We start from the raw sequence: 11889 nt of genomic DNA, 5'->3' as shown, positions 1-11889 counted from the left end.
CCTGAAAATGCAAAATAAAATGGTTAGAAACGAAGAGTGGTAACTAAGTTTCAAGCAGAAAATACACAGATCTCAAACTGTTGCCTTATACCGCTAGAAACCATGCACTTTTGTGCTTAATAAACAACAACAACAAGAGTAAGCCGTTTCCAGCTGTTATTGTTTCCTTATGATCTTATAGTGAAACATAATGCTTAGCTTGAAATAACCAAGAAGCATAGCGTTTATTAAGAGGAGTTTTGATGATTTGTCATAAGTTGTAAATACTTACAAAAGAATGTGTTACATATCAGTATACGAGTAAACGTCAAGTACTCGGTTCGTTAAGCTGTCGGTTAAGAAACGTTAAGGTTGAACAGATTAACTAAATTTTTTATCCTGGTTATTTGAAACTATATCCACAGAGTATTCTTAAACCTAGTTTCCTGTAAGTCTGAAAAGTCAACTTGTATTATTTAGTACAATACCTTACAGGAGTTCAGGGTAAGATTCATACGGCTCATCAGGCATATTGTTTATAAAAACAAACATAAGTTACTGAATTTGTTTTCATTTTTGCTATATATTCTTCAGTGCTGTATTAGGCTTCTATAATTTGCCGCTGTAATTGTAATTGTAAATTTGGAAATACTTCCAAGATAAGTTTCAGTAATTTGAAAAAAAAAAATCATTCAATAATCTCAGTTTTAAGTGGTGAGAGTTTTATATAAAACTGAAAGCATTATTTTTTATTGTTAAATTATCTTAAGTTATTGTCCGTGGACCGCAATATTATATGAGTTTAATATTGAACATAAAGTAAACACAGTGTGTAGTTTTGTGAACTATGTAATAAAAGTACAACACAACAATTAAATATATTGTTTACCACCCACTCTCTACAGTTAGTTTTGAGAATATGCACGATAATGTTGCCATAGTAGCGTTGCTAGGGATGAACACATCAAGTCAATCTGACTGATCTCTTGTTTGTCGAAGTGAGCTACTGACATGAACAGACAGGAGCCGGACGCTTCGGACACTTGAGTTCTAAACACACATAACACACTGTAGCTTAACTTGAAAGTAGGTAATACTTATCATAATTCAGTGCAGGTTCAATTACGGGACGACCGTCTGAAACTAACTCATGATAAGCTTGCGTAGACCGAAAGAGCGTGTTTGGGTGATGCGACAAACATACAGTGACTATGAATGGAGATGATCGTGTTAAAGTTTTGTAAGTTAAAATAACAAAGAATACGCTTAAATGATTGAGCTTTTCTTATCAGAAATTTGAGAGGTAAATAGGCTTGTCTTTATTACCTAAAAAATACGTTATTAGCAAGTTGTATTCTTTAGATTTCTTACGTCACATAAAAACAGACTTTGTTTTACAAATTAATTTAATCAAGGATACATTGAATATTATATTATGAACATATTGTGTTTCTAATTGAATTGTGATGAAAGAACAGTTTCAAGTAACGTATTACACATTTGTTTCCCAAATGTTTTTTTACTACAAATAGGTGTGCGCGTAAGAACAATTGGTTTAATGAAATGAACAAATATTTAGTGTATTCACACATTTTCCACGAATAATACTTGGAACATCCAATGAATAATGAATAATATTAATTGAAACATTGACGGTTTTTATAGTTCATTTTTTGTGACTTGTGGTATTACGAACTCCCTAATCAACAAAATAGTGGATCCACAAGTAATTAAGTACATAAATGGTTTAGAAAGGTGGGTTTAAAAAGCCTATTCGATTCCATTTGCAACTTTAGGGTTGGATAATAAGGTATGTTATTACAGAACAAAGTACTTTGTCTTTAAATAAATCATTTTTTACATCATCTGATAGCGCCCCTTAATTCCATAATCCACACTATAAAAACACATGATATGTTTAATGTAAAGTATACCTTTTCATGGTTGGACAAAACAAACTGAGTTAGGACACACTTACCATCAATTATAGCATCTGTACGTATTTTGGTAATATCAAGCAATACTTGTGAACAGTGTTAGAATATACAATAAACGAAATTTTACCATACTTGTCATCTTGATGATATATATTAAAATTAGCTCTGGTATACTTTTTCACACCTCGATGACACAGTGCAAAGTGAGTGGTAACAGCAAATATAGAGCCTAGTCCTATAACAACATTCTCATTTGGAGAAATTTTATATGGGAGAACTAATGATAAATTATGAGGAAAGAAAATAACCACAAAGGATCGGTGCTCCAGGTATGACCTTTGGTCAGTGCTACGTTCAGAGTTTAGGTTTAACTGCTTAACTGCAGGAATTTTTTTTTTTTTAAGTTATGTGACTGATGTTTTCTGTCGTCAGTATAAGTTGTTTTTTTTCGTTTTTACAAGTCTGTAGTCCAAAAACAATGCATTGATGCAATAAGATCAACCATGAGTGTTTTCTAAAGCATTATTGTTCAGTTACATGAATAGAGGCCGATGACTAAGATTCTAATCTGGCTAGTATTAGCTGGCTTTGTTTGGGAGAGCTAGAAGCCAGACGTATCTCGACGTTTCTACATTATTTACTTGCTAGTCAGGGGTTGCCAGTGTCAGCTGTGTCGAGTTTTAATAGAATACTAACGTTAAGCACAAAAGATTTGAATGTGTGCTCTTTTGAAGTTGCGTTTTTCGGTTTGTTCCGAGAAGCGTGTATGTTTATGTAACACGTTAAAGTTGAGTACTTTGTCTTGATTAACTGTAACAAAAAAGTTAGTTTACTATTTACTATCATATTTTACCTTCAAACAGAAGCCTGCTTACTTTTATGAACATTAAATATTCGTTAAATATTAACAATGAGTACCGTGAAATATTCCAGTGTGAGTTGTTATATACGGATGTGATGCATATCGACAATATGAATTTGTATGTTCTAACGGATAACTTATGTCAACATTAATGATTTCTAAGAATTGTAAGAACTGTGTTAGGAACAATACGACTTTTGTTTTGCAGAGCACGAGTCTGAATGACTCACAAGAAGGAAAAAAACCATACCATCGTTGTGGACTAACAAAAACAGAACAATAATGTGCTAGCTAACGTATAGTCTTTGTATTATACTGCATGATAAAAACGTTAACTTCGCAACTCAACAATTTATGCGAGTAAACACTTTTTAACTGAAAAGTAAACATTATGAGTTTTGTTTGAAAACACAAGACGTGTTTCGATATTGTTGAAAGAATCAGCTATGTTACGTTTCATACAGTTCTGTGCTCGGGGACGACAGTCTGAATTGTTCTGAAAGAAATAACACAATGTTTATTTTAATTTACAGTACAACCCTTTTTTACAATGTCTATAGTGTATGACAATTGCTTTCAGTGTGTTAGTGTTTCGAAATATATCCACCTATCTCTTAATATATTGCCTGGTTAACAGTAGTGGATGATAATGGACAGTAAATACTATCTACAAGTTAAAACATTTGCTATACCTACTACACACATGTAATCATAACTTTGAAGAACTCGTGTAATTCGATAACTTGTATATTTTTTTATGTTTACTGTAACTTTTAAACCAGATTTCCTTAAGAGTTTACTCAAATTACCTACATCAACAAAGCCATAGATTCTTCATAGTTACTCTGTGATGGAAATGAAAATGATTTCTTGTGAGGTGAAGAATATCTCTTAAAATAATTAACTATGAAAACAGCTGTCACCGTTGAAAGCTTGCAGTGTCCCTGCTGTCATTGTATTAGTTACGGGGACAGTAACACTCACTACTGATCTAACCGATAATCACAACCCGGATGCCAATATTAATTTCGACATACTGCAACCGAACTGTAAAACTTTCATACAATTGTGTATTTAAATGTTGTTGTTTTTTGTCAAAACAAAACCTAAGTACACATACGATTGTGTATTTAAATGTTGATATTTTTGTCAAAACAAAACATAAGTACACATACGATTGTGTATTTAAATGTTGATATTTTTGTCAAAACAAAACATAAGTACATATACAATTGTGTATTTAAATGTTAATATTTTGTGTCAAAACAAAACATAAGTACAACCACATTAACCATATGAATATTTTCTTTCATTTAGTGAGCTACGTTTCTAGCGAGAACTGTTTTTAGATATCTGTTACATATATATTGTTCCGAAACAATACGTTTACATACAAAGCCGTATTATCTCCCATTTTTACCATTATTTTTAATACTGTGTAATAGCTTCAACTTAATGCAAAAGGTGTTTCCTATATGTATATATACACAGATTATTGTTTATTCTCTGCTTCAACGTTTACGTAGTCTTGTCATTTGCTCAAATTATAAAAAAGAAACTAAATCCCAAATGAAGGAATTATGTGAATAATTCTTTATAAAACCAGACTTCAGTTCATTTCAAATTGATATCTTTTGATCTCATTTTATATATATATATATTTATACATAGCCTAGAAGACAGTTGAAATTTATAATTAAAATAAAGGTGGTATTTACTTCTAAGTTAGATAAAAAGTATATTTATGTGAGACGTAAATGAGATACTCTTATTTTTCAAATTAAACAAGTAAAACTTGTTTATAATGTAAAAAACAACAACAAATATACTCAATGCTTGTCTTACAATGGGATTATGTATGTGTTTGTTCGGACGGCAAACAAATTCCCGAAAGAAAAAAAAAGGAAATGTAAACAAAGTTCTAAGATAACATTTCTTTATTTATCAATAAACTTATGAGATTCTAAAGATTAGACTGACGTGAGTTCATAGATACTTAACTGATTTAAATCTAACAACTACAAACGTAATAAGGGCACGTTTAAAAAAAATACAGGACATGTAACTCGAAGTTGAACCTCAAGCACAGTGGTTAATATTTCAAATCAATACTGGCATAGGTAGGTGATTTGATACTGTTACCTATTTTTAAAGGTTTGGTTTAAAAAATTCGAAAAAGACGATACTGCAAATGATGCGTAGTGAGTGCGTTTAACTTTGCTATAATTTTCACGTGTGGTTGTTATTTTATTAAAATTCTATATATATATATACTTTTAAGTCAAAACGCTATTTTCCAAATTTCAAATCACATCAATACACAACCGCACACAAATCAAAACATTTTACATACATATGTAGACAGAAACAAATATTTTTACAGAAAGTCTGCAAACATGAATAATTTACTGGTAAGCTGTTGTACATCTACTTCACTGAAATACTTTAAGCTAAACAGAGCACATTACGATCACAGTAATAACACATAGTAAACGGAATCCAGAGTTTATAGGAAAGCTAAGCAGGGTCGCATTGTCTTTTTTTTTTAATAATGTTTGTATACAGCTTGGTCAGTATTCTAGTCAAATACATTATTTCCTCTCTCTTAGGCTAGAATTCATCTGTTATTTGTATGTACAATGTCCACGCCGTCTGCTTGTGATCCAAACAAGAAAACCTCTACTTACGTCCTAAACATCCGACGGTTTAGAGCGCACGAGACATGATGAGTAGAGCCCCAGAAGGTGAGTAGCTGGCAAGCCGGAACTGGATGTTCCAGCTGAACCTACAGTGAAGTCCCGAAGGCCAGAAGGTGCTCCTGCGGTAGCGGAATAGCTCGCTCCGTCTGCGGTCTTCAAAAATGGATTCAAGACTAGGGATCCTACTGCACCGCAGGTGTGCCGACTTGCCTCACCGGGACCGTTGCTTGATGGGTAGCCGTAACCTGGAGACCCGCAACCACAAGGCAGGAAGTATGCCGGCATGGACACGGACAGACCGGGATAAAGACTACTGGAGGCGTAGCTAGGGTAGGGCATGCTGGTGACTGGATAGCCCTTAGAACTGCTGGGAGTTACAGGCTTGAACGAATGACTAGAGGTCAAATCTGGACTGGAAGTGGACTTACTATCTGTCTCCTCGTTTGGAGGAGAAAGTCGACCAACAGTGGGTAGTGCCGTGGAAACAGGAAGAGCAGTGTGAGCCTCCATAGCCCCTGGTGGAAATGGAAATAGTCCGGGTAGGGGTGGAGGTGGGAAAAGACCTCTTGAGAAACCCATTCCTAGATAATCCATGGGTGCTGGAATGTATGGCATCGGAAAAGGGAAGCGGTCTTTTTTTAATAAGTTCTTGGGTTTCCTGCGAGGTTTGTACTTGTAATCTGGATGTTCTTTCATGTGTAGGGCACGCAATCTCTTTGCTTCTTCAATAAAGGGTCGTTTTTCAGCATCAGTCAAGTGTTTCCATTCGGAACCCAACCGTTTGCTAATTTCGGAGTTATGCATTTTTGGATTTTCAACGGCAATCTTCCGGCGTTGGGCTCGAGACCACACCATAAAGGCGTTCATGGGGCGCTTGACGTGTATTTCACCGGAACTGGTAGGTCGAGTCATGGCCAAACTGATGGGCCCCAGGCCGGGTTGACTCCCGTGGGGTTCCAGTGTGGCAGCTAAACGACTGAAGTAATGCGAATCTGTGTTTCTTAATAGAGTATCTTGGATAAAACCATCAAACACGGTCCTAAGCAAGAACTTACTGTGGGAGTACACTTAAGGTTTGGTTCAATTAAATTAGCTCACACTGCTTTGCAATAATAAAAGTATTGTTGACCAGAGTCTCACACCAAAGTCATTGCGGCCCTATTCTACACTGCTGCTTCCTTACTGCGCGCTACACGTAAAGTAAAATCCAAGAAGGAAAGCTCCGTGGATCGAACAACGCCTGACTTTTCTCGCGTATAATCACTCTTAACTATCGATAAATTTGAATGTGTTTTGCAAGACGCCCTTTCGCCACTTGTGTACACAGTTTAACGGTGATTGATTTCTCAGTGGCTAGTACAACTCGTCACTCGCTTTATTTACCGCTAGCACGTGTGGCTTAGTGCAAGGCGGGAGCCGTAATAACCATTTACTCTATGACCAATCAGCAAGCAGTTTACATTCTGCGGCTTGCTTGTGTAGTGGGGCGTGAATAATCCGATTGAAGAGGTTTGCCATTGGTTCTTTATTTCCTGGAAAGCTAGTGTAAACGATTGGCGCAGTTTGGTAGCGGATTTTAGCTTTAATTAAGCATTACCTCACGACTAAGGCTGAAGAATAAGAAAATAATTCATTATTTAAAGATTCCATTTATAAACTTCATTGATTTGTCATTACAAAATTTCTGAAAGAAAATTATTTCAGTTATTTGTATTATGTTAAACCACATGTTAACAAACAAATATACAAACTGTTTCCAAGCTTTCAAGAAAGGCAGCTTCAAAATGGTAAGTTCTAGCCCGAAATGTATTTTTAGTATCTATAGATTTCTTGTATGTAGACATATATTCGTAGTTGAAAACGAATTTCGAGGTTAACAAATAACAAATAATGAGCGAACCGGACACGCTAACATATGTTTTTTTATTCTCAACCATTCAACCACGAACATATAATACAAACGTAATTTTCAAAATGACTTTTCAAATTATTAGTGGCATGGCCATGTGGAGAGGATTTTCTCTCTAGCTAAAAGTACCATATGTATAGTTTATCAAAGCATATGTGCAGTACGAAAAATGTGAATTGCAAGTTTTTTGTTTTGTCGAGTTTTATGCATAAAATGTTTGTTTTTAATTTCGCGCAAAGTTACGAGAGAGATATCCTGCGCTAGCCGTCCCTAATTTAGCAGTGTAAGACTACAGGGAAGGTATCTAGTCATCACCACCCACCGCAAACTCTTGGGCTACTCTTTTACCAACAAAAAGTGGGATTGACCGTCACATTATAACGCTCCCACGGCTGAAAGAGCGAACATGATTGGTGCGATAGGGATTCGAACCCGCGACCCTCATATTACGAGGCGAGCGCTTTAACACCTGGCCATGCTGGACCACATTCTAATGGGCTCGTCTGGGATATATAAAAAGATGTCTACGCATCTTTAATTTCTGTTAAACTGTACTACACTTTCTCTTCAACTATATTCCGATTATCGTTATGAGTATGTTTTAAAGCTATGACTAATCAAGACCTGTTCTTATTGATCGATAAGTCACGTATCTGAGTATCGTAATTTAAAGTTTGTTCAGTAAACAGATTCGTGCTGATATCAAACTTCATAAGATAGCATATAAGTTTAGTTTAAAATACGTCATTATTAGAAAAACAAAACTTATATGACTTCAGAAACTATTGAAAAATATCAACTACAATAAGAATGTAAGAATAGTCACGTGGCCACGTGAAGGTTGATGAACAGGGTATTAACTAGATAGCAGTAACTGAAAGGGTTGAGTAGGATGGTGTGAAACACGTAACAGCTGTTTAGTGTAAACATATAGGGTATCTAACTGGAGTGTTCACCACACCTGCTGATACTTGATAACAACATACGTAACTCGTTTTGGCTATATCAGCTAAAAAAGCGCATTCTTAACCTTAGTATAGGTTATAACAGTCATGTAGTTAGAATTTATTAGGTAGCATTCGTGAAGTGGAAAGACAAGTAGTTTTTTAGCTAGAGTTATCTTTCAACAATAAGATATGACACTGAACTGGTGGAATGTCAATCACGTAGATTAATACGTGATGAGAGGAAAAGGTTACAAATCCGGTAGGTATCAGTTAGAATTAGACTTGAAGACCATTATCAACTGATATGTGATTACAATGTATCTTGTTATATCAAGAGCTAATTTGTGTGAACAATGTTGAATACTAAACTGTTGAGGTGTAAACCACATCAGCCGACACGGAATCACAGTGTTGTTACATCTGAGGCTAGTTTCTGATAACAATATAGGATACTAAATTGTTGAGGTATAAACCACATCAGCCGACACGGAATCACAGTGTTGTTACATCTGAGGCTAGTTTCTGATAACAATATAGGATACTAAATTGTTGAGGTGTAAACCACATCAGCCGACACGGAATCACAGTGTTGTTACATCTGAGGCTAGTTTCTGATAACAATATAGGATACTAAATTGTTGAAGCGATAACCACAGCAGCAGATATGGGATCACAGTGTAAGTCGTTATATATTGAACTAATAATTGAGAACTGTATAGATTGCTGGTAGTCACAATAACTACAGACAAGTCACAAGCGAAGATGTGGAAAAACCGCAATGACAAAGAGATAGAATTATTGATGTAAGAAAAACACCTAGGCTTAAGAAGTCTTGACACTAAATTATTAAATCTTACAACCCGAACATTTCCTAAAGATAGACCTATCTTTCTCAGTTTGCTCCTGATTAAGAATCACTTTTGTAATGATAGAATTAAGAACAAAGAAATAAAGTAAAATTCGGAGAAAAATGTTTGAAATCTTTACTTTACAAGAAACTTTTAAACAAATATTATATGAAATTAATACACTTATATAATTACTTTGATACCTGTTCCAACTTGAACTTCCAAGCAAAAAGTATCTGTACCATAGTACAAGCAAATTACTCCTTCACAACGTTTTTTTTGTCTACTGGACTAATGAGTCAAACATCTTTACGACAGCCTGACTGACATAAAACTGTTGATACGAGAAGTCCTTAACAAACGACAGAGAAACAATGAAATGTACTTTAGACATTTTTACAAATCTGTACAACGTTTGCACACGTATCATGGAATCGAATAAAGCGTTCAAGATATTCTTTATTTTATTGAGAATGGTCAACAATTGTCCAATAGGCGACATCTACCTGACAAGCTCATTAAACTGTAAGGCCACTCTAAAGTAATGGGGAGTGCGCTAAGGAAGTGCTATTAAGGTGACGGTTTGAAACACTTAATAGTTTATTATTAAGTTAAATTCGATAAGTTAATTCTCATTTTAATGCGATAAACAGGAAAAACATAATACATTTTTACAAACAACGTAGTCCCCTCTTGGAATAGCGATAAGTCTTCGGACTTACAATGCTAAAATCAGGAATTCGATTTCCCTCGGTGAACACATTAAATAGCCCGATGTGGTTTTGATATAAGAAAAATACACAAACAACGTAAAAACATTTTAGGCTTAATAAATACCACTTAAAACGAAATAAAACAAAAATTTGCACTATAAATACTGTACAAAATTAATTAGATCCACAGAGGAATTAAAAACAAAAAAAATAAATAAATGAGTGTACATCACATCAAAGTTATCAAGTAGCACAGACTGGAACTAACGCAAATACATAACTAAGCAAGTTAGAAATATTACAACCCCAAGTCAAACATAGCTAAGCAGTCTATACACAGGCAAAGTAATATGTTGATATATATGATAAAAATAATAAACTCATTTAATTGTGACATAAGTAAAACCTTAAGCAAAAACTCATATCAAAGTGAAGTAAAATCTGAAGTCTGTTTGTTTGTTATTCTTATAGCAAAGCCACATGGGGCTATCTGATGAGCCCACCGAGGGGAATCGAATAAATCTGAAGTCACAACAAACAGAAAATAATGTACGTATAAACAGATATATAGTGTATGTGCATACTGACAGACAAAAAAAAACGAGTGAAGATAAACAGATAACAATGCAGAGAATAAAGACTCAGTCATCTTTTATTTTTATTTTATTATTTACAGAGATACTCGATAGGTTATCCGTGCTGTGTCTTTCGCAAGAATTGAAACCTAATTTGTAATAATATAGTGGGAACTTATTCTTACCGTGGACCCACTAGGGCCATCAATGTCAGCGTAAAAGCAAAGTATTGGTGTAAGAAAAGGAAACAATATACAATATTTCCATGGTCAAGGTTGGGATTTTATTTGACCATGTTGTAAAAGAGAAAGCTTTACAAAATTGTGAATATTTTCTTGTTTTGGGGACCTGGGGGAGAATTTCCCTTTTTTCTCCGTAAATCAGTCTTTGACTTTATCAGTTCCCGTAGGCGACTCTAAACTTTAACTGTGTGCTGACTCTGGTATCCGCAATATTCTGGTATCTATAGCAATACCTTTTTAACAATCCATAGTTTAGTCTTTGGTCTCTCTTGCTGTCTGAGCCCGGCAATGCTATTGGTGCTGCTGTTCTTATTGAGATCCATGTAATCTCGTAATTACTTTAGTTCTTGGAAATTAACAAGCGTGGTGTGCTTATAAGTGGAATTTATTATCAGCCATGATGCACTGGTACTTTGCAAGATCTTGGTTTGGTATTGGTTTCTTTTGAATTTCGCACAAAACTACACGAGAGCTATCTGCGCTAGCCGTCCCTACTTTTGGAACTGTAAGACTAGAGGGAAGGCAGCTAGTCATCACCACCCGCTGCCTACTCTTGGGCTACTCTTTTACCACCGAATATTACGATTGACCGTAATATAATATAAGGCCCCTTCAGCTGAAAGGACGAGCATGTTTTGTGTGACAGGGACTCGAACTTGTGACCCTTAAGATCTTGGCAACACATTTACTCTGTTTCAATGTGATTTGATCCTAGTATGGCTCATAATAGATGATAATAAAGCTACACCTAAAAGCTGAATCTTTATCATGAAGTAAAGGACTAACATTGGCAGTGCCTTCTGAATTATCCAAAATCATAGCTCTGCTCTATGTCTCACCATGGTCCAGCCAAGAACTAAACATCCTTAGCTATATTTAGACTTAACGTATTCGCAAGTTCAACGTGTATATATTTGCCATGTAAGTATTACAGCTTCGTATAGAGCATATTAAGTTGACAGGTTATGAGGTCAGGTTTAGGTCCAGCCAGGGCTGAATGGTTGGTATATAGTTAAAGATTATCAAAGTCATAGGTAATACTCTCTACTGCCCTGATATTTACTCAATATTTACTTGTAACCCCTTTTCTGTAATTTGAAAGTATCTTTGACTGGTGAATGTGAACTTACATCCTTTCGCACTGACCACGTGGTCTACATCATCATATCCGGGCATGT

The 11889-nt window shown here is 35.1% G+C and overlaps 1 protein-coding gene across 1 annotated transcript; it reads right to left on the bottom strand.

Annotated features, from left to right (window-relative positions):
- Positions 1-4721: 4721 nt before the first annotated feature.
- Positions 4722-6857, bottom strand: LOC143239213 (uncharacterized). Its single transcript, XM_076480104.1, has one exon. The coding sequence runs from the start codon at positions 6387-6389 to the stop codon at positions 5469-5471; it is 921 nt and encodes a 306-aa protein (XP_076336219.1). The 5' UTR covers positions 6390-6857; the 3' UTR covers positions 4722-5468.
- Positions 6858-11889: the final 5032 nt, after the last annotated feature.

This window comes from Tachypleus tridentatus, chromosome 13 (assembly GCF_004210375.1).
Source record: "Tachypleus tridentatus isolate NWPU-2018 chromosome 13, ASM421037v1, whole genome shotgun sequence".
NCBI classification, from domain to species: Eukaryota; Metazoa; Arthropoda; class Merostomata; order Xiphosura; family Limulidae; genus Tachypleus; species Tachypleus tridentatus.
This window is presented reverse-complemented; position numbering and strand designations above follow the sequence as displayed.